The following is a 23,567-nucleotide window of genomic DNA, read 5'->3' on the forward strand; positions in this document are numbered from 1 at the left end:
TCGAAGTGTTCCTCTCCTCAGAGGGATCACACCCGTGGTGTTCGTTCCATAAACCCGGTCATGACTCTGGTCGCACGTTCGCAAATCCGGGCTTTTTTCCTCACATAACGTTTATGATACCATGTAGTGATAAAATGGCAACGTCCAGTGACGGTAAATCGTTGGTAAATGCGATGGGACTGAGAAAACGATTCAAATGGTGGAAATATTACGTGCACTTGGACTACCTAAAACAAATTCGATACGTTTCCAGTACCTGAGATTCGAAATTTTTGTTTTAATTTCGCGTGTTTTTGGTTTTTTTTCACGTTTTGGTTGGTTGTTTTTCGACCGGTAACGCACAATGTTAGACGTATCGTTTCATTTGTGATATTTACGACGTAGGTGAGTCGTTTTTTTTTCCCAAACTTATTGTTTGGGAATTTCACAAATTTTCAGACGATTCGCCATCTAAATCATGGTGGATTTAGGAGGCTATGTGATCATTCTGGCCGAAACCAAGGACAAGAAAATTAAACTCTATGGTAGTGGTAAGGCGGCCACCTAAACCAAACCCCAATCTTGACCTTTTCCAGGTTCACCTGCAGATAACGATAACTTGGAAGTGGGAGATGAGATTTTGGAAGTGAACGGAAAAACGCTAGAAGACGCTTGCCACGCTGAAGTCATCAGTCACATACACCAGGTCAGGATTTAACTAAATGATTTTTTTTGTGGTTGGCTTGACCCGATTTTTTGAGCGTAGTTCAAGTGCTGCGAAGTTTTGACATGTTGACCTACTTTTCGAAAGCTTTTTTATAATGTAGGGGCAGGCAGTTACGAAAATTCCAACTCGAATTCAGCTGCTGAAAATTAGGCTTTGGCTCGGATCGAATTCATAATTTATTTTTCCGGCCATTTCAAAACTATTCCACATTTATTAAAATATATCAGGGAGGTCCTGTTCAGAAATCACTGAGGGGGCAAAGGATTTTTTCATTCAGAATTGGATTTTTAATTAATGATTAATTCCAAAATTATATATTTTTTAATTTAATTAAATATTAAATTAAATTAAATAATTAAATTATTTCAAAAGAAATCAAAATCGACCGATAGTTTAAAAACATAAGTGTTAAAAATTACATCAGAAAATACAAAAAAAATACTGATTTTTTATTTTAGTTAGTAGTTTCGCTCTTTTAGACATATTTTAGTTGTATTTTATGTTCAGTTCTTTAGGAATGTTAAAAAATAATAGTCAAAAACGCAGGTGTTTTTATGATTTTTTTATCGTAAGTTTTTTGTGTAATAATGTTTATTCTGGTGGTAGAACTTAGAGTTAGACAAAATCTAGAGTTAAAAATTTGTTCGCAGTGCATCCGATCGCGCACAATATGCCTCCGTGTGAAGCGTCGCAGCGGCGCCCGTCTGGGTGAGTACCAACAACCAAAGGTCCATCATCCATCCCATGTCCATTACGTAATAGCAGTACCCATACTAAAGCGCTAATTCCATGCCTCGTTTGTGTTCGTCGGCTTTCGGCCACAGGTAAAGGTGGATTACCTACACGTTCTCCATCAGTGTCCGCGATCGGCGAACCGGAGGTGTTTCGAGTGAAACGAGTGCATTGTATATGTGAAATCGCCCCCAACTAGCTATATCGGATTAGACTCTTATTGGTACGCTACTGAAATCGATCACTAGTGTGACTCATCATTGCGCACAATAATAGGCCCCAAATCGGGACAGTATCATGGTCCGGATATTAAAATGTCATCATCATTGATGCGGATTATGCAATGTGGAAACAATCGATATGTTGTTGTTGTTGTATCGTTGCCTTTGCCGTTTTTCGAGACGCGCGAGAGTCAAGGCTAACCGGAATATCGACACTTTTTCGCTCCGGTACTGTTAGAGAGGCGATTTCGGACGCACGGCCATTTTTAAAGCCGGAGTTATTTACCCACGGGATGGAAAACATACACAAACATTCCGCACATTCTCCGACATTCACGCGCGAAACCATGCATTGCACACAGGGTGACTCAAATGACACCATTCAACCTAAATGCTCTCGTTCCTATTTTATTCATTGTGCTTTGGTTTTTTTCTATAGCTTTATTTGACCCTAAACTTTATTAAGCTCGAAGAACTTAGGTGACACACCCTGTACAAGACAGTAAAGTTTAATTTTCCATTATTTCGATTGAATTACTAACTTACTTTGATTGACAATTATAAAAAACGCCAAAAAAAAATCATTTTATATTAATTTATCATGCAGAAAACAGTAGATCAAGTACCATTTTATCGTTTGCGTTGGAATAAAATCATTTTTTTTCTTCATTATTTTTCAAATGAAACATTTTTGGGCCGGTAAAATTTTCCGATAGTGTTCTCGTGTGGTCATTTCAGGCGGAACTAATTACTGGTTGTCTTAAATGACAGTTCGGGTTAATTACGGTTCCATCATGTAGTGAAAATTTACAGATTTCTAAAACCATTCACGAATAATGACCCTAATTGGGCTAATCGTTTGGTGCTATTGTCCACCTGTCATTCCACAATGGTATAATTTTAGAGATGGGACTGTAACTAATTCGGTTTATTGATCGAGTTTTTCGCATTCTAATTTTGGCAAATGTGGGTGGGATACTGAAGTCCTCAATAAATAAACTGGCGCTTTTGCTTAATGAGACAAAAATTGGAATATTGGAATTAATTGCATTTTGGGAACTGACTGACTAATTTGTTTAATAAAAAGTGATTATTTATTATCCGTAACGTGTAATGCAAAACAAATTAAATTCCGCACGTTGGAGCATGTTTCCAATTAGAGATTTACGAGAAGATTCGCATTATCAAAAAAAAATCCTTTTTTACACTAATTTCTCCCAATGTCCTTTGATGATTTTTCGAATTTTCTTAAGATTTTTTCTGATTACCTCAATTTCTTTTACCCAGGGATAATTTATACTGATTTATTTTTCTCTTTTCTCACTGAAAACCCTTTTGAGCAGATTTGACAACTGTTCATGCGAGTTTGAGTCGACTTATGACTTCTAACAAGTCAATAGAAAGTAGGAACAAATCGTAACTAATGGCTCAACCATGTATTGGTTTATTTTCCGAACCATATAATGTATAGAAAAGATTGTGTAACTACCCACACTTATTGAAACGACATGCTTTTTAAATGTATGAGAACTTAACATAACAGAGATCTGAAATATTCTGAAAATTATGTAAGGACGAGGATGTTTTGGAGGAAATATTTTCAAACTGATTTAGTTAACATACGTAATAATTTCTTCGAAAAATTTATTTGCTTATTCTTCGTAGAGATGACAAATTGTAGATAACAACAGTATTTTTGGCCCGAGATTGGTCATTACATCGCATAAATCGGTAAACGAAATTATAAAGTCACGTTTATTCGTTGAACTTTATAGGAAATTAGTCACCATCAAGGTTAAACATTGAACATTACTTTGAACACCTACACAGTTTGGGTGCTATATTTGGAATTTCGAAACAGTGTATTTCAATAATCCGTTGATAATTTTGCCATTTTGCGGCAATAAAGTGCAATAATTGCTCGATAAAGTGTCGGCAATGATTGCGTAAACTGTGCCAAGGAAGTGGACAAGAAGCCACCCTCGGAAGTGAAACTCTTTTTATTAGAATGCATCGTTAGCACCTTCCCATTCATTATTCGGCATGTGATCGACCTACTTGGAAAAAATCCATTGAGCAATTTCAGCGTAAAAATGCAAACAATGAAAGTCCAAACGTTTTCACACAAGGAGTAATTAACTGTTGTTCGAAGCATGAATGCCAAAGCGACATGGACCAATTTGCGCCCTTTTATCCCATGCAAATCGCTGCTGAATTTTGACGTGCTTGCACAACAGAGGCGAGTCTGTGGTACAGTTAGAGAGCCGGTCACCGAACCCGTGGTGGTGCCCCCTTTGGGTCGAACTGGGTTACGGGGGGCACCTAAATGAGTCACAGATTTTTACAATGTTTACGAAAACAAGCAAGTTTTTTTTGTGAATACCCGGGGATGCGGTCGCGGAGTTGCATAGCCGTTAGGCGTTTCGGCGCTTGTTTGAGTTTGATGTTGGAAAATGTTTGTTGCAGCGGTCGATTTAGACTTGTGTGCAGGCAACGTTCAAGATGCCTTCGTCATCGCCGTGGAGCAGCAGGCCCAAGAACGCCTGGAGCGGCTCACAGCGCTCAAGCGCGTCAAGCCCGTCGACATGACCAAACTGTCGCAACAGGTAGGTCGGTTTTGGTAAAATGGGGCCACATGTGGAAGAAGTGGTTGAGTTATGGGGAAAGTAGCAGACGGGGTTTGGCGCCACTTGAGACAAATTGACTGGCAGGGGTGGTTTTGCATTTGTAAATGAGTTCTTGAATGGCTATTTTTCTCGGTAATTGGCTGGGATGACCCCACTTCACGGGTTTCCGGGTCAAAATGCTAAACTGAGAACTTTTTAAAATTCAAAAAATACAATTTCCTGAAAAAACTAAGAATGGTTTTCTTACATATAGTTTTGGGAGAGATTCTGTCTAAAAATGTTATGAATAAACTGTTGTTTGTCAATTAATTAACACCTTAATTTAACACCAAAAGTTGTCTTCCGTATTGTGACTATTACTGGCTGGGTTCAACATTTCTACCTCTCTACATTTCAATATTTTTTTTTTTTTTTGGATCGTTAAACCAGTCGCAATTATTTTTAACAATTTTCTTCAAAATAAGCCGGAGAGTCAGCTATTTACAGTTTTGTCTTTTTTCTTAAATAAATCAGCTAAATAATCAGTAAGCTCAGAATTAGTTCAAAAGTGGGAATCACATGCAATTTTTGCGAAATTTTACTAAACTTTGCTGAAAAATATGTAAATTGAATCGAAAATAATGTGATTTTACTATTTTTGCGTTATATGAGCACGAAAAACGCAATTATTCAGCAAAAAAAATTACCGAACCGTGTCAAGTATTATGTTATTTTTGTCTTTTTGGGCACTTAAACATATTTTTGAGCTGGAAATTCAGTTTTGGCAAAAGTTCGTTCAAAAACGTCAAACATTTTGCGAAATTTGCTAAAACAAACCAAAAGACACCCGAATTGAATTGAAAACGTCCTTATTTTTCAGTCAGACAATCGATTATTTTAAAAATCTCCTTAAAAACCATTAAAAAAACTGTTAAATTGTATTGAAAAACACGTTGTTAAACCCGAAACGCAATTATTTTGGATAATATCCTTCAAAATAAGCCGAAAATTCGTTAATAAATGACTAAACTGAATCGAAAAGTACATTATTTCGCCTGTTTTTACCACACTTTCAGTCAGAACCATTGTTTAAATTTAAAATGAAAAAGTAAATTGAATCGAAAATGACATGATTTTACTATTTTTGCGTTATATGAGCACATTTTTTCCAAAAAAACGCAATTATTTAGTAAAATTTTGTCAAAAATCACCAAAAAAATTACCGAACCGTGTCAAAAATTGTGTTATTTTTGTCTTTTTTGGACGCTTAGGCATATTTTTGAGCGGAAAGTCAGTTTCGGCAAAAAAATTTGATAAAATTAAACCAAAATTCGCCGAATTGGATCGAAAAATTCTTATTTTGCAGTCAGACAATCGATAATTTAAAAAATTTCCTTAAAAACCATTAAAAAACTGTTAAATTGGATTGAAAAACACGTTGTTAAACCTGAAACGCAATGATTTTGGATAATTTCTTTCAAAATAAGCCGAAAATTCGTTAATAAATGACTGAAAAATTACTAAATTGAATCGAAAACTACATTATTTTGCCTGTATTTAGCACATTTTCAGTCAGAACCATTGTTTAAATTTAAAATGAAAAAGTAAATTGAATCGAAAATGATATGATTTTACTATTTTTGCGTTATATGAGCACATTTTCTTCAAAAAACGCAATTATTTAGTAAAATTTCGTCAAGAATTACCAAAAAAATTACCGAACCGTGTCAGAAATTATGCTATTTCTGTCTTTTTTGGGAGCTTAAGCATATTTTTGAGCTGGAAAGTCAGTTTCGGCAGTTGAACTGTTAAATTGAATTGAAAAACACGTTGTTAAACCTGAAACGCAATTATTTTTGATAATTTCCTTCAAAATAAACCGAAAATTCGTTAATAAATGACTGAAAAATTACTAAACTGAATCGAAAACTGCATTATTTTGCCTGTTTTTAGCACAGTTTCAGTCAGAAACGTTGTTTTTCAACAAAAATTAACCGAAAATTACCTTAAAAAATTGATTTGGCCATTTTTTAAGCGTTTAGCCACGTTATTGTTTGCGAAATTTTGCTAAACCTGGCAGAAATTTCGTCGAAAATTATTCAAGTAAACACCAAATCGTGTAAATATTTTAGTCTTTTTCAAGCGCTTAACCATATTTTTGAGCTAAAACTCAGTTTTCACAAAACTTGATCAAAAATTTCCCCATTCTGTTTGGCTTTTCGTCCAAAAACGTAAGTATCTGGCAAGATTTTTATAAAAATGATCCAAAAAATCGCCGAATTGTATCGAAAATGTTGTTATTTTTCAAGTTTTTCCGCGAGATTTTGTTAAACCGGAAAGAATTTAGTAAATTCTGTTCAAAATGACACTTTATAGTTTGTTAGCACGTTGAGAATCTTTTGTGGAAAGCATTTTCTGTCCTGTAAGAAATGATTTAATACAGTAAAAAATTGCAATTAAATTGAGTTTGATATTTTGGATTTTTTGGTCAATGTCGGTTTTACGGAAGAAAAAATGTGTCCATAACTAGAGTGCCTTTGACGTGTAATCCGACTCTGCCAGCAGTAATAATCTGTTAAATGTCAAAGCGGGCTTTTATCTTGCACGTGAAGAAGTTGTTGATGTACACATGTGGGTAAAATAAGTAAAGGAACAGTTACTTGTCCCTAAAAGATAAGGGACCGTTGAGTGTTCTTCAGTCCAATTATGTCTAGATAAAAAACTCCAGTGGCGTATCACCCGAACCCAATCCGCGTATCATTTCCCCGATTTCCACCGCACAGTCACACGCCTGTATCAATTTCACGATACCACGTTCTGTTTTCCATCATTCCAGTTGAACCAACAGACCACATCGAGCGAAGAACTGAACGGCTTCATCAACAACACGCCCATCTACGTAACGTCTTTAACAGCCACCGAAAATATAAACAACAACCCCACCGCAAGCAGCAATTCGCAAAGCGGCGGCGGCGGCGGCGGCAACGTCCTCTCCAACACCATCTCGGTGGTGGCCACCAAGGAAGTGGCCCCCAAGTCATCGCTGCCCAACGGCCACGACATCGTGGCCAACGATGTGCGGGTCGAAGTGAAGGACGCCCCCAGTCCGGGCCTGGAAGTGCCCCATTTGGGCGACCGCAGGGCCTCTTCGCCCTTTCAGAATGGACGCACGGAGCTGCTGATCGGCGCCGAAGACAATAAGTTCAAGACCACGGCCATCGTCGAGAGCAATAACAACAAGTTGGGAGTCGACGCCGAGAGCAGGTAGGCGGCGGGGCCGGGGGCGGGATTTGCATACAATGAGAGACATGTGACACCGGATTAGCTTTCCGGATAGGTTACAAGGGGCGGGGTTGAGACGGGTCCAGACAGGTGTGGCGCACAGAAGCTGAGGAATGCCACGAAATTTCTTACAATTTTTTAAAAAATCGCATTTTTTTCAAAATAAAAATTTAGATAATTAAATAATTTCAGCCAGTTTGCAAGTGTCGCTTATTAGTTTTGGATTATTCACCATAATAAATAAATACGACGTAATGTTATCTCTGTAACAATAATCAGCACTATCTTTTTACAATTTTTTATCTCCCATTCACTTTTTATTTTGATAACTGACGCAAAAAACTTTACTATTCATAGCTAACTGATCGTATGATGAACTACTGGTAATATTTTACGTTCGTATGATAGAAAAAATAGTTAAATTACCTTAAGGTATTTAACCAGAAGCCGCACTTTTCTTTTTGATGATAAATCAAATAGGCGAGGCGGAACAATAATAATACTGTGTGTTCAAAATAATTGCAGATCAGAGTGTTAGTTTCCGGCTTGGCGTGTTTGATAAATGTCATTCTTGACGTTTGTTAGGTTTATGGCTTAGACCTGTTCCTCATATAAATCAAAATGAACTTACAAAGGATATACACAGAGTATGATGTATTTTGGGAAAAAATTCCTACTTTTTTCCGCGTCAGGAAAACTAGCGCATTTGCGGGCCTTTAAAATTAAGATTTATTTAAGATCTAACAGTTGTAGTGGAAATAATGCTAACTTGTCTTACATTATGTGTGAAAATCTAATATCGCAGTCATATCCCATTAATAAAAAACTGAAAAACTAGAAAAAAGTTTTTATTGACCTATACGTTCGGAAATACTGATTTTCTTTAACTGAGAAAAGAAGACTGAACTGATCAAATCGATGAGATAACGTTGAAAAACGCAGAGGACAGTAAATAAAGAATAATGAATAGAAGACTGAACAAAGGTGATTGAAGAGGAAAGAAGATGGAATAGAGAACAGCGATATGCTAACCAAGGACAAGGGAAAGAAAGACGCAACAGTTGGAATATAGAGAGAAATTCTTTTCTATTAAAAAATAGAAGGAAGATATAAAATAGAGAACAGAAAATAATAATAACACAGAAAAGACTAAAGTACTGAAAAAGTGGAACAGAATACAAGGAAAGAGCAAGACAGAAAACAGAATTTTAATTGGATTTTTTATTGAAGTTTTTTTTACTACGTTTTTCCGAAATGTTGAAACGAGAGGTTTTCACATTTTTTCTGATTTAATTACGATTTCCTCTTATTGTCCTTAATTTTCTAAAGATTTCCCTTCGGGAACTACGAAGAATTGGCACCAACTTTGAAAACTTTAATGTTAACCATCTATTTTTATTGTTTGATAAGAAAATATTTGTCTTGCAATATACAGTGGCATTGGAATTATTGGTCTACAAATGTGAGTAGGTGGATTTAATGATTGTGTAACTTCCATAAATGATATAACTATGTGTCAGTGATCTGTTTAAATGACTAAAACCGAATAGAAGTTTTTATTATTATCGTTTAATTTGCAGATTTATTTTTTTATTGAAGATTAGCATCTATTTTTTCTCTTTTATTTGTGTTTGGTACTTGACTAACTTCCGCAGATAATATTTTTTCCTTGTATTTCCGGAACCAACATTTGCCATTAAACATCGTAGTTTAACTACGAAAAAAGCCACACCATGGACAAATCATGCGTAGGATCCCTTAATTCTTAACTCATTGTTCCATATTTCGAGCGTCAGCCAGTCATCTCTGCATAATCCCATTCGTCTCATTTTTTAATCGGAAGTTCATCGTTCGAAGATCTAATTAATTACTCCCTCCGTGACCAATCACGGATTCAACGCTCTCTTCACCGGAGGAATTTCCCGAATCGGGGGCTAAAAATGCCCAAGGCCAGCCACTGTGGTCTTTTCGGATGACGAACGCTTGGAGAATTCATAATAGCGCACAGGGCCGGACCTTCGAAGTTTTCACTATTTTAATAATTGTCATCACAAACGGTTTTTTCTACGTTGAATCCGAATGATTGAACCTAGTCCGGCCCTGACCCTTGCCGCAGCGCTCTGTCTCGGTCCCTCTTCTTAGCGTCGTCGGAAGTCGTTGCGCACCTTCCGGAGCAAATTGTGGGAAATGTTGAATTTTCCTCCGACTTGAAGGAATGCCCTTGCTACTTGTTTGGTCGATTGGTGGTAAATATCGAGTGAGGCACCTCCCAGAATAGCACTTTTGCGCCTCACTGCGGACAAAACTACTTTCCGTGTACCTGCCCAGCACACCCACTTGTTTTCCAGTCAGTCAGTCTTGCGAAGAAGTCGGTGTGAGTGGCTTTGGTGATGGGAATAATGTTCATGTGATCATAGTCCGGGATGAGGATACTTAAGTTTTACTGGTGAGCCCGGAAATTTTCCGGAATATTGCACTTTCCCCAATTTAATTAGAAGCGCTAATTAGCGGAATCCGGACGAAAGTCGCGCAGCGGAACAATGAGATTTAAGACGAGTTTCTAGAGAAAAGTAAAAGTGGGCAAGAAGGGGCACTTTCGAATTTTTGTAATTTTTGATGCGTTTGTTGGGGGTTTTAGTGGCTTCAAGGATAGATTTTGCAATTAGTATTCGCATCAGGAAGCACTGGACCAAAACAGAAAAAATTCTGAAGGTCGGTGTAATGACTTGAATGAAATTGCACGAAATGTTATCAGGCTTCTTCAAAATATCGAAATGGACGTTCTTGGAATGTCTATTGTGTACACTCAGGTGGCTACCTGAAGAACAGGTAGTCTCGGCGTCATGTTCTATACGGGGGAAAAACTCAAATAAGGGACGGTTTTTTCCCCGCCTACGCAAACAAAATTTAAAAAAGTCCGTGTTTGAAGAGAATTCCACTTCGTATGGAATTAGTCCGTAATTATTTTACACTAATTAGTTTAATTGTATACCATTTACATCTTGGAACACCATTGGTTGGTTTCCACCTGACGTAATTTAATAACTTTATATTTTCGTTTTTTCCTGCAAATGTCAATAATATGATGGAATAGCACACATCAAGTGTCTGAGTGACTGTCTCATCTGTGTTTTTTTGATATTAAAATACACAATACCTTACCAACTTAAAGTATAATTTTCCCGCATTATTATGCTTCTCTTTTTTATTTTTACGTGCCGTTAATGACTGCGTGCAACGGGGCTTTGGAAATATAAATAAAAGTAATTTGCAACAATTTTTATAAAGACACTGGTCGGAGAAGCTATTTTATTATTATGTGAAGTTTACAATGCGTCTCACAATAGTTGCTTTTTTATTTCAGTGTAAGAGCAGTTTGTGATTTTGTGAGAATTTTTTACGTCTTTTTTGGATAGAAGAAATTTTAAGCGTTCAATAACTTATGAAAGAAAATAATAAATATTTTAGTTTGGTTTTTGTGGTTTTATTTTTCCATCGCAATCGGAAAAAAGGCGAGATTAGTTGGAAATATAATTGAAAATCCCTCTAATACCAACATCGCTCCGAATTTCTCGAAATGCGAATTGTAATTCTCTCCCACACCCTTAAAATAGCTCGTTGACAAGCTCGACAATAAACCGTTTCCAGGCCACGGCGACGCTCCGGCTCGAGCATCGTTGTCCTGGACGGTGACTTGGACCCGGTGAAAAAGCCCCCGGACGAGCTCGACGACAACCTGGACTACAACATGGTGATGATGCTGTCCGGCGACACCGGCCCCCATCGCGAGATGGCCGTGGACGTGCCCGACACGTTCATCGCGCGGAACAAAACGCCCCCACGTTACCCTCCTCCGAAGCCCATCCTGCAGGTAAGCCCTTTCCTGCACCTCCACGTCCAAATTGCACACGTGCCACACAGGTAGGCCACTTCGAGGAGCGTGCCGTTGACGTGAACCAAGAGCGCGCCATCGACGTTCCCGATAACTTCATCGAGCGCGAAAAGGCACCTCCGAAGTTTCCGGCGAAGGTAAACAAGGACGCAGTGGGAAAAAGTGTGGTGGAAATTGGGACTGAAGGGGGTTTTGTTGCAGAGTGGGGTCAACGGGACGGCTGCCAAGCCGGTGCCGCCTCCAAGGGATCATCTCAAGCTGGAGAAGGACGGGAGGATTGTGAATAGGGCGCCGGCACCGCAGCTTCCTGCTACTCCGGCTCCGGCAACACCGGCTCAGGCTGAGCCTACGAGGGAGCAGCTGGATAGTATTAAGAAATATCAGGTAAGGAATGTGTGATGTGTGCGATTTTGTGTGGCGAAATGCAAATATGGAATTGCATCAATATTATCGAAGCAAACAAATAATAAAAAAATGCAAAATAAACACAGTTATCTAGGTGTAAGATTAGAGATAATACTCAAGTGCATCTATCGTATCAATAAAAAAAAATCATAACTCAAAAACTAAAAGTCGAAGAGCAAAACGGTTTGTTCCAGTGAATTCAGCGGCTCATTTTCTTTATTATACCAACTTTTAACGAGATTTAAAATTTTGAATTTTTTTGCTAGAATTTCCTGAGTAATACATTTACCTTCAAAAAGGTGAAAAAATCAATTTTTTTAAAACTCGTTCTATCATAGTTTTTTGGACTTTTATATGCCTTTATATCCGTCGAGAGTTGTTCAAAGTCCACAAAAAGTCCATATATTCGATTTTTTGATGTTTGATTTTTTCGATTTTCGTCGCAATTTTTGTCGATTTTGGGTACCCGGAACATTTGTCGAGCAATAGCTCCGGAACTATCAGAGATAACCCCATGAAGTGTATTATCGTTGGAAAGCTCTTTAGGTTATCTATTTTTTTTAAAAAAGATTATTGTTCTCTGACTTATAGTTTTCGAGCAATTTGCTAATAAATGCAAAAATTGGTGAAATTTAAAAAAATTCATAACTAAAAAACTATTCGGAATTTAGTAATTTTCTCGATGCCAATCGATTCCCCGGATCATTTTGCATAGATATGGATTAAGATAGTTCCACTTTTTAGAATAGTTTAGCCGTAAATGAGAAAATAAAAAAAATTAAAAAAAAGTTAACACCCCCCCTTAAAATCGGTCAATTTTTAAAGTGTCTCAAAATCAAATAAAACCGATTCTATCTGATAGATTTTGATGTGCTTTTTCCGATTTAAAAAAGCGTCTTCTGCTAGCTCTTTTAGTTTGGCCGTAATCGACGTTTGAAAATAAAAAATTTTTTTGCGAGATATCGCCTTGAGTCCTATGCTTTTTTGTAGAGCTTTTTATTCCGGTTGTCCTCGATTTTTCCGTTTTTCGATAACTCTAATAGTTTGGCCGTAATTGGCGGTTGAAAATTGAGAAAAAGCGAAAATGGAAATCTTTTTTTGCGTTTTTCTCGGAAACTGTAAGACTTAGAGCAACAGACAAAAATCCATCTGATAGCGCTTAATTTTATCTATTTTTTGGACCAAACCCGGAGCCGCTCCGGGCAACGGTTCCGGCTACAGAGGCGATCAAAGTTTTTCACTAAAAAAATTCATAAAAAAAAACTAAAAGTCGTAGAGCACTGCAGTTTGTTCCATTAAATTCTACGGCTCATTTTACATATTATATCAATTTTTCACAAGAATTAAAAATTTAAAATTTTTTATGCCTTTACATTTCTCTAGAATTGTTAAAAGTCCACAAAAAGTCCATATATTCGATTTTTTGATGTTTGATTTTTTTCAATTTTCGTCGCAATTTTTGTCGATTTTGGGTACCCGGAACATTTGTCGAGCAATAGCTCCGGAACTATCAGAGATAACCCTATGAAGTGTATTATCGTTGGAAAGCTCTTTGAATTATCTATTTTTTTCAAAAAAGATTATTGTTCTCCGACTAATAGTTTTCGAGAAAATTGCAGATAAAGGTAAAAATTGGTAAAATTTTAAAAAATTCACAACTAAAAAACTATTGGGAATTTGGCAATTTTCTTGGTGCCAATCGATTCCCCGGATCATTTTGCATAGGTAAGGATAAAAATAGTTCCATTTTTTCGAATAGTTTAGCCATAATAAAAAAAAAAAAAAGTTAACACATTTTAATGGTCAAGGCCTTCTACGTGTTTTTAATTTTTTCCCTTAATTTTCATTGTTTTTTTTTAACTGCAAGGTGGTGATTATCTTGTGAACTAAATAAAGAATCAAAAACAACAATAATCCTTTGCAATTCTAGACATTTTTTGCATAATAAAGTATATAGATTTATATGTGTTTTCGTTAGAAAGGAAGGACGTTATTAGCGAGAAATTTCAAGTCATTAAAAAATGCAAACAACTTTAAAAATAAACAAATTTATTTGTGTTGTTTAAAGGATTTTTTATTACTTATAACAAGATTATTATTTGTTACTCATGTGTACGTATAAACCTTTTCCTCCAATTTTATTTCTTTAAATTGTAATGTAACTGTTACCTCAAACTTCATTATATGAATAAATAAGAAAGTCACTGTTGTTAAATTAAAAATATACAGATTGTTTCATACAAAACCAATTAACTAAAGATATTGTCTTCCAGGTGCGACAGCTCGCTAAAATGTTTATTTGAAAATTTTTTTAACTATGTAATATAATTGGGGTCAATTGGTTGTAAACGATGAACTTAGCACGACGATTCGATTATTTGTCTAAAACAAAATTTGAAATTGTAACAATCAAAGAATAGCAAATAAAATAAAAAATACAGCAGTGCGTTTTCTTTTTGAATTAAACAATTATTACACAATCACATAATAATAGAAAAGCAATTTGCAATTAAAAATCAACTTTAGCATAAATATGCAATTATTCGTGGTGTTTTCCTTGGGCGAAAAACGTTTCTTGCATTAACAAATTATTTCAAATGGAATTAATTACACCACCCTGTATTTTTGTATAGTTCTTTCCGGTGCAAAAATCCTCGCTTTCCTGCCTGATATGTATTTCATAAACGAGGTCAAAAGTCGTAAAAATGTCCGTAAAGGTCCCACATTCCTGTCATGAATCACGGCACATTTTCGAAACCAGTTGGCGTCCCCTGGAGCAATATACAGGGTGTGTCCACTATAGTGAATCTCCTCCATTCACGTGACCATCGTACGCCACTCATTATTTATTATTATGCGTCATTATCTATATTTACTTCCATGCATGTGATACGTAGAGGGGGGCCCTCTACCTGTACGAAATAAGTGACTTAACAAACTTATTCCCTCTCTGTCTTACACCCACATCCGCCGTTATCCCTCTTTTTTCAATCGATCACTTAGCACAGGTGTGTGAGTATTGTGCGTATTTAAAGTTTGTTTTTAACGTGGCCGGTGGAAAAAATGTTGTGTGTGAACGGAAGGCCGTTCAATTTGAACAATAATAATAATAACAATGAGGTGTGATGGTGGTGGTGGAGGTGTCACTGTTGATTATGGTGTATTTTTGTTTAGGAGCAGATCCGCAAAAGGAAAGAGGAGGAAGATCGGATCGCTGCTCAGAATGATTTTCTTAAAAGGTCGCTCAGGGGCTCGAGGAAACTCCAAGCGTTGGAGAGTCGGCCGCAGGGGAGTGTCAACGACGGCTTCGCCGTCGACGAGGCTCAGGACTCCTCCAGGTCCACGACGCCGACGCTCGAAAAGGAAGTGGTGCATACGGTTTACGGTGAGTTGAAAAACACAATCAGGGACGAGCGCGCTTCCGCCGGAAACGCTGCCACTATCGAATTGGAATTTTATTGCCGGAGCATTCCAAGACGAATTTTTTTATGCTTTTTTTTGTTATTTGTCACAGGCTATGGGGACCTGGTGGCGTCCGTGCAGCGCCTCCAGCTGCAGCTGAAGAAGGCCGGCGCCGGGGGCGGTTTGGGGGGCCTGGAGGGCCGCGTGGCCGCCGTCCAGTCCCTCCTCCTGTCGCCTCAATTCGGTCGTGCTTTGGCCGTTCACAATAAAGTCCAAACAGTGCGTTCACGAACCACTCCACGACCGGCTCCCATTGCTCAGACTGCCCTTAGAGACTGTTTAGATGCCTTAGGGAACTCGCAAAGTGCTTATGCCGTGGAATTGGCCAGCCTTCTCACAGGGTACGAACTGGAAGCCCTCATGGTGGCCCACGACGGTGTGGCGTCCACTTTACCCCCAGACTCAACCTCACCGGGGGCTCCACCCGTCGAACCTCCGCCAGCTCTTCCCGAACGCTTCCACGAGGAAAACATCAAAATTATTAAAATTGAGAAGAGTACGGAACCGCTGGGGGCGACGGTGCGCAACGAGGGGGATGCTGTGGTCATCGGGAGGGTGGTGAGGGGAGGGGCGGCCGACAAAAGCGGACTGCTTCATGAAGGCGACGAGATTTTGGAGGTATGCTTGGAAAAATATTTTTATTTTACATTTTAATTAATTTTATAACACTGAGTAACAATAATTTGGTTCATAATTTGTGATTAAAATTTGCTAGAAAATTTAATTTAGCTCGCAATTTTTTGGCAAGGTCAATGGTATTGAGATGCGCGGCAAGAGCGTGAACGCCGTTTGTGATATCCTCCAAGGGATGGAGGGAACTTTGACTTTCCTAATAGTCCCAGCGTCACAAGCGAGGTCGCATTCCGGGAGGGATTCGGTCCTCCACGTGCGAGCTCACTTCGATTACGACCCGGAGGAGGACATGTACATCCCGTGTCGGGAGTTGGGGATCAGTTTCCAGAAAGGAGACGTCCTCCACGTTATAAGTCAAGATGACCCCAACTGGTGGCAAGCGTATAGAGAGGGCGAGGAGGACCAGACTTTGGCCGGGTTGGTGCCTTCGCAGTCGTTCCAACACTACAGGGAGAGTATGAGACTGGCGGCTGAAGAACGAATGGCCAGACCTCAGAGGAAGTCGTCCACGTTATTATGCGGCAAAACGGCGAAACGGAAGAAGAAAAAAGGGGCTTATGCCGAAGGGGGTTATCCGATCTATGCCAATGCTGTGGATGAACACGACCCGGAGGAAATTCTCACTTATGAGGAAGTTTCCTTGTATTATCCGCGAGCGAATAACAAGCGACCGATTGTTTTAATTGGGCCACCGAACATTGGGAGGCATGAGCTGAGGCAGAGGCTTATGGAGGACTCGGAGCGCTTTGCAGCTGCCATTCCACGTAAGTACATTCAATTTAACAAAAAATTTGAAAAAAAAAAAATCGTAACTTTGTCATTGTTTAGACACTTCCCGCGCCCGTAAAGAGAACGAAGTCGACGGCCAAGACTACCATTTTATAACACGCGCTCAATTCGAAGCCGATATTTTATCACGAAAGTTTGTGGAGCATGGAGAGTACGAGAAAGCCTACTATGGGACCTCTCTTGACGCGATTCGATCAGTTGTCAACTCTGGGAAAATATGTGTCTTAAACCTACATCCTCAAAGCTTGAAAATACTTAGAACGTCCGACTTGAAACCGTACGTGGTGTTTGTGGCCCCTCCCAGCCTGGAAAAGCTGCGACAGAAGAAAATTCGGAACGGAGAAGCGTACAAGGTACGACTTGAGTAATGAAGTTGGTGAAATATTTTGGTGTGTTTGTTGCAGGAAGAGGAGCTGAAGGATATAATCGAAAAGGCGCGCGAGATGGAGGACAAATACGGCCACTTTTTCGACATGATAATAATAAATAACGACACGGAACGGGCCTACCACCAGTTGCTGAGCGAGATAAACAGCCTGGAGAGGGAGCCACAGTGGGTGCCAGCAGCTTGGGTCAAAGCACTTTAGGAAAAAATTGGCCAGAGCTTGAGGTTTGTTTAAATTCGACTGAATTAATCAATTGCGAGGTTGTGAACGATTGAAGAAGGTGCTAGTCCTTAATAAATTGAAATTTATAAAGGGGCGCGTTTGCGTCCGATTATCGTCTTTCCCCTTTTTAAGACTTAGACATCACGATTGTGCTGTGATCCAATGCTGCAAAATTTAAACGGTGTTTCTCGACAGAGACGGCAATAATGACTGTAAATAAATAAATAAAAAACACTGGAAAATATACAAAAAAATAGGACCGTTTAAAATCGTGTTTTAATTGTTTATAGCTATGTACTTAGCAAATCGAGTGTATTGTAAATAAGAGTTATACATATTTGTCTTAGATTATTCGACTTGAATCGCTCAGAGATTTTAATTGGTGTTAGTTAAAAAAATAAAACATTTTTCGAGTCTATTCAAAAACACATGAGGGAAAAAGCGTTTTTCCATTTTACGGTAATGTTTTTCTTTAACTTTGTAGGTTTAGTATCATAACGATGTGATTATGTGTACTTAATTTTATTTACCTAATATTTTATATAAATTTTAAAGATAGTCAGTAGGTGCAATTTTCTTCTTTGCCCCCGTTTTCCTTAAAGTGACCCAAAACCCAGCTAAGGATTCTCCTATTATATGTAATTATAGATCTGAAGTCATTTATTTATTTTGTTATTGTTTAATTGTAAATAAGAAATATCAACTGTATATAAAATCAGACCCTATGGTGTCTGTAGAAATGTCGTGTATATTAAAATACTTATCGTTAGAAACGTGACTTCGGGGTTCCTTTTATTATTAAATATTTTATTATGCATAAATCATTGTTTTAGAATTGCAGAAATAAACATTTCTCACTATTGACACGCTTTTTTTTTATTACCTTACCTACTGATATCTCACGAAAAATTTAATTGCCTGTTATGGATTGGTTTGGGTTCAGAAAAAACCACAAAGTACTAAATAAATGTATATTTGTAAAACAACAACAGTCAAAATAAAACAACAATTACTGGTTTCGGACGCCACAAATCGACAGATAGGTGTGTTCACTCTTGACGTACGTCACAGGTACCAGTGTGTAAACCAGCGCAATATTTTCGGCAAGCTTTTGCAAATAGTCCACGTTAAGAGTCCGAATTTTCATTCGGGGATAAAAAATATTCAGATTGTAGACCGAAGTTGCGTCGTTTTCATGGCCCTGATTTAGTTTCTGTATAACGTAATCTACAGTTTCTATAAAAATATCTTCACTTAATTCGGTTTCTTCCGTGTTATGCACGTAACAAACGACTGCCGCTATGTCGTTTTCGTAATTCCAGCGTCGATAAATCGAGATGGAATAACCTTGGAAGCACTTTCCAGTCTCCTCATCTACAAGAAGGCTACGTGTAATTTTTTCTACAACCAATAATTTACTAATTTACATTCAAATTGGTTGTTGTGACGGTGTGCCCACACGTGCCACTCTACTAAAGCACTTTTTGGCAATTGGCTCACTACAACGTAGTCCACTATGGCATTATTTGTTTTTTCCTCCCATAATTTACGAGCGTGTTCGACGTAACTAACATCAGTCACGTAACAAATTCCCTACAATTAAAAGTAAAATAATCTCAAAACTAAATAACAGTGGGATTATCTACCTGTACGACGTCTCTAAGATTAACATTTGAATCGACTGCTTTAAGGAGCCTTCCCACATGTCTTAAGGCTAGTTGGCACTGGGCTTTAATCCCACCTTTGACCATTTCTAAACTTCCTGGGATCATGCCAATTTGGCCTGCCAGGTGTATCAATTCACCTACTCTTACAGCCTGACTGTAGGGCCCGATATTGGCAGGGGCCCAGTGAGACCGGCTCTGGACATGCATTGTATGTCTACAATTTTTTTAAATATGCAAACTTTAAATTACTATAATGAAATAAAAATTAGTCATTTAGTACAGGATCGAAAAAAAAACAGATATTCCATCGAAAAGTATGTTGAAGCTTCGAAATTTCATCCACAAAAAAATTCATGACTCAAAAACTAAAAGTCGTAGAGCAAAACGGTTTATTCCAGTGAATTCAGCGGCTCATTTTCTGTGTTATACCAACTTTTCGCGACATTTAAAATTTTGAAATTTTCTGCTAAAATTTCCTGAAATACTTACCTTCAAAAAGGTGAAAAAAATTTTTTTTTCAAACTCGTTCTAGTATACTTTTATGGACTTTTATATGCCTTTACTTTAGAGTTGTTAAAAGTCCACAAAAAGTCCATATATTCGATTTTTTGATAGTTGATTTTTTCAATTTTCGTCGCAATTTTTGTCGATTTTGGGTACCCGGAACATTTGTCGAGCAATAGCTCCGGAACTAACAGAGATAACCCCATGAAATGTATTATCTTTGGAAAGCTCTTTAGATTATCTATTTTTTTCAAAAAAGATTATTGTTCTCCGACTTATAGTTTTCGAGCAAATTGCAAATAAAAGCAAAAATTGGTAAAATTTTAAAAAATTCATAACTAAAAAACTATTGGGAATTTGGCAATTTTCTCGATGCCAATCGATTCCCCGGATCATTTTGCATTGGTAAGGATAAAAATAGTTCCACTTTTTCGAATACTTTAGCCGTAGTCAGCTTTTGTCGATGTTCGGTAAAAAAATGATAAAATTTCTGATGGAATATGTGATTTTTTTTCGGTTTCTAACGTAAGATATTGATTATTTAATTAATCAGAGACCTTTATTAAATCCAAGCGTTCAAGATACTAAAAGTATGGACATAATGTGATAAATCACCTTTCAAGGGGGAAATCCCCAGCTTGATTATGCGGCTCCTTCCACGACAACGCTGTTAAAATAACCGGAAAACACGATGGCACCTCAACACAGGCCCGACTTGGGGGATTTACATGATTAAAAGTCTCACAGTAGACTTGATTAAGTTCCGCATATCGTGACATATCGGAGATAAACATCACCAAAGAACATACATCTTGGACGGTTTGGTCATGTTGACCCAGAATAGCTATTAAAAGGGGGGTCAAAAGTTCATTTCCAATTGACCCCATGATGGTCTGTCGCATACCTACACTTTAATTTGGCGGCTGCTTCCTCCATAGCTTGGCGAAAATCGGAAGATCGGCCTTGAATACCAGCAATACAAAGCCACCCATCACGACTTTTCACACCCATTGGTTCCTGTTCAATGGTCTCTAGTGTGACAGTGGCGTTTTCTAACGAATTCACCGACTCATCATCGCTAAAATCGGACGCTTCGACCCCGTAATCGGTCACATAACCGTCACTATTTTTCAAGGGTAAACCACTGAGGCGATCTTGTAAATCAAGAAGTGGCAGTTTGGTTTCAAGACTGATTTTTTTTAACTGGAGGTAACCCACGGGAGCTATGGGGTCAGAAGAATGCAAAACTACGTCCGATTCATCACTGGAAGGCTACTTCAGAATAATAAATTTTTTTTTAGCTATTTACATGACTAATCTGCTCCTGAACAGTGGGCAGTCAAGTGTGAGTGTCTCGTACTCGCCCCCTTCGCCGCAAACATTCAACCCGTACTTTTCGCTCATTGCCAGTAAATGGGGCTGCATTGAACTCAAAGTGCGCCCCAGGTGTTTCCCGGGGTCGAGCCCCAAAGCTGCAACTTTGATTATAACCGCATCCACCTCGCATTTGATCATTTCGTCAAGTAGTTCCTTTTGGTCGCGTTGCCATAAATACGCCAAGGGCACAAGCCCCAGTCTTACGCATCTTTAGACACAAAAAATAAATTACAAAAAATAAACAGCCTCAACTTACACATTTTCGACCCGAACTCGCTGGTAATCCGACAAGATCGCCCCCACGGACACCCCCTCCACCTCCAAGTCCCCCTTCACCTGCCCCAGCACCCGGAACAAATCCTCCACTTCGTCGTCCGGACTGGGCTCGTAGATTTTGCCCTGTTGGGTGCTCACCCCCCTGGTGGCCTCCCGATACAGGGGCAAGTCCATCGCCGCTGCAATAAACTCGATAGCTTCGTGCCCCACACTCTGGTACATGTAACTGTCCAACTCGGACTTGTTATGGGGGCTGATGTTGGCCAGGGCTACGATCTCATGCCCCGCTGCGATGCACTGCATCATGTTGAAGCAGCTGTCTTTGCCCCCACTGATCAGGGCAACCACCCTCATGATGACCAAATTAGATAAAACGGAACGAAAAAAGCGAAAATAACATGGTGAAGGTCACTTTTGAATTGGAGGTTAGAACGGCACGCGCTACCAACGTAGCCGCTACAAAGTTTCCAGAATATTCAAACTTCAAATGATGAAAAATGTCAGAATATTTATAATTTTGTTGCTAAATTTTGGGCTAACGTTGAGTATAAGGTGCTATTATTGTAATGTGAATATGGCGATTGACAATCCATTGGTTAAAATCGTTTCTTGTGCTAAGCCGGCCCAATGGGTTTGCCCTCCGGACTCTGATAGTTGTATTAAGATTATTCTGGAAAGTGAGTTGTTCAAACGTTTCGGTGGTTTAATCAAGGATTTTTTCAGATTCAATACTCAAAGACTGTGTCCGGCACGACCAAAACCATACAGCTAAATATTTAAAATTTTGCAAAATTATTAATACAGACACGCACCAAAATTGTAAAATTTGCACTACGGATCTGTGCAATTCGGCGCCAAGTCGCCACAGCCACCTTACTATTGTACTATTAATATTATTTTTGCTCATTAAACTATAGTTGTGTGTTTGCGTTTTCTTCCCCGAATTTCCTTTCCCCTTTAAAAAACATTAAATACACCTTCGGTGTAGTAACAGTTATTACTTATTAATAATACGAGTGCGAAAACAGAAGCCCAAAGCTCGTTATGCAACGAGCGTATGCGAGTTGCATTCCTGGAGACCCCAGAACTTTTTTTGTTGGAAATTTGATTTAAAATTATTAAAAAACGGCTTAAAATGTTACAAACTAATATATTGGCGAGAGGATCTAGTTAGAGTTAAATTGTCTAACTTAGCCGATAGCCGATCAATATGTTGGCTTATTGGAGCGCGTCACAATTTGAAATTTCCTATTGATTATCCTGAATTTCGCGCTGTCCGGTGGCGGCGGCGGCGGCGGCATTTCGACGCAGGCCTCCACAGCAGCCGCCACTCTCTCAGATAAGACAGTTAACCTAGCACGGAAAAGATGCGCATTTATAAAGGTGCGGTGTTAGAGCTGACGTGTGCACCATGAAGGGGGCACCTCCTTGATGTATGTACGTGGTAAAAGCCTTTTGCTATTTTACGCTTCCGAGTATTTTTTGCTGCTGCTTTTATCCCGCTTTGCACTGGAGGAGTAGCTAGAGACAGCGAGCACCTGCAAATAAGACTATGTCTATACCCAGTAGAGCCCCACCTCCTGAATAGTCGTATCTATAGTTTGCGAATGAAATAATTCAGTTTGGTGCGTTTGCCGCACCCTTGCGGAATAATTCATTAGTTATTCCGATTAATGAATTTACAAGCCGTGGACTCGTCCGAATATTACAACAGTTCATTGTTATGGCCATGATTAAAAATAAAACGGCCAGAGGCTTGATTACTACACGTTTTTCAACCCCGGCGCTACAATGTTTCAACGGATGAACAACTGGGGGAGAGGAAGGCACGATTTTTCAGCGGTCGTCTTCACTAATTTCTAGTCTGATCGATTGGATTTTGTAGAATTCGGCTTGATAAGGACGTTATTAATTTGTTAGATAGGTGATAAGTTTTGTGTAACTATCGCAAACTTATTTATTAAACATACATATGGATTATTAACATAAAGTATAGACACAGAGAGGATATTAATATTTTATAAGTTACTAGAGGAAAATTAAAAGATATATAACTGTATCCTACTTTTTTCAAGGACTGGAAATGATGAAATCGAGGATAAAACGAATAAAAAAACCTGCGAAAGTTTAAAAAACGGATATTTTTTATGTAAAAATGTGCTAAATTTGGACGGCTTTTGTTCAAAAAATGTACCAAGTCGCTTAAATTTTGCCTACTATTGCACTTTGAGATTTGCTTTGTAAGTTGTACATTTTGAGCGTATGTGTAAGTAAGTTGAATTTCTAATCCTTGCCTTTTTAAATTTTTTAAATTACACTTTTTTAATAGTTTATTATCTATGTTTCATTAATTAATTTGAACTGCTTAACTCACATAAATTTTATTTGCATTAATAGTTATTGTTAA

At 38.3% G+C, this 23,567-nt stretch overlaps 3 protein-coding genes and 1 long non-coding RNA gene across 7 annotated transcripts in view; 3 read left to right on the forward strand and 1 right to left on the reverse strand.

Moving 5' to 3' along the window:
• The first annotated feature begins 3 nt into the window (after positions 1 to 3).
• Positions 4 to 18,198, forward strand: sdt (stardust). 2 transcript variants are annotated; one of them, XM_015979243.2, is made up of 14 exons: positions 4 to 384; positions 439 to 524; positions 576 to 685; positions 1,357 to 1,414; positions 4,126 to 4,265; positions 7,102 to 7,529; positions 11,196 to 11,418; positions 11,469 to 11,576; positions 11,626 to 11,823; positions 15,019 to 15,229; positions 15,359 to 15,924; positions 16,055 to 16,703; positions 16,768 to 17,081; positions 17,133 to 18,198. In XM_015979243.2, exons 2-14 carry the CDS (start codon positions 458 to 460, stop codon positions 17,313 to 17,315), a joined length of 3,255 nt encoding a protein of 1,084 aa, XP_015834729.1. In that variant the 5' UTR covers positions 4 to 384; positions 439 to 457; the 3' UTR covers positions 17,316 to 18,198. The 2 variants fall into 2 exon arrangements, with proteins under 2 accessions (XP_015834729.1, XP_015834730.1); XM_015979244.2 differs by lacking the exon at positions 11,469 to 11,576 and having other exon boundaries at positions 11,641 to 11,823.
• A 95-nt stretch (positions 18,199 to 18,293) lies between these two features.
• On the reverse strand, positions 18,294 to 21,514 carry LOC663632 (uncharacterized protein). The gene is made up of 7 exons (XM_969670.5): positions 21,141 to 21,514; positions 20,817 to 21,092; positions 20,416 to 20,771; positions 20,123 to 20,351; positions 18,983 to 19,217; positions 18,764 to 18,929; positions 18,294 to 18,710 (listed from the first exon to the last, which is right to left on the reverse strand). The coding sequence occupies exons 1-7, from the start codon at positions 21,512 to 21,514 to the stop codon at positions 18,346 to 18,348; spliced, it is 2,001 nt and encodes a 666-aa protein (XP_974763.2). The 3' UTR covers positions 18,294 to 18,345.
• A 188-nt stretch (positions 21,515 to 21,702) lies between these two features.
• LOC107397841 (uncharacterized) lies at positions 21,703 to 22,095 on the forward strand. Its single transcript, XR_001574860.2, has 2 exons — positions 21,703 to 21,837; positions 21,884 to 22,095. It is a non-coding gene; the product is annotated as an uncharacterized LOC107397841 (long non-coding RNA).
• A 285-nt stretch (positions 22,096 to 22,380) lies between these two features.
• The window catches only part of LOC663676 (potassium voltage-gated channel subfamily KQT member 1), a 31,302-nt gene continuing 30,115 nt past the window's right edge, over positions 22,381 to 23,567 (forward strand). The window contains exon 1 of one of the 3 annotated variants that reach the window (XM_015979575.2): positions 22,381 to 22,597. In XM_015979575.2, coding sequence (XP_015835061.1) covers positions 22,592 to 22,597 — 6 coding nt within the window. In that variant the 5' untranslated portion in view covers positions 22,381 to 22,591. The remainder of the gene's footprint in view (positions 22,598 to 23,567) is intronic. The other 2 variants (XM_015979576.2, XM_015979577.2) reach the window with 2 other exon arrangements.

This window comes from Tribolium castaneum, chromosome 9 (assembly GCF_031307605.1).
Source record: "Tribolium castaneum strain GA2 chromosome 9, icTriCast1.1, whole genome shotgun sequence".
NCBI lineage: Eukaryota > Metazoa > Arthropoda > Insecta > Coleoptera > Tenebrionidae > Tribolium > Tribolium castaneum.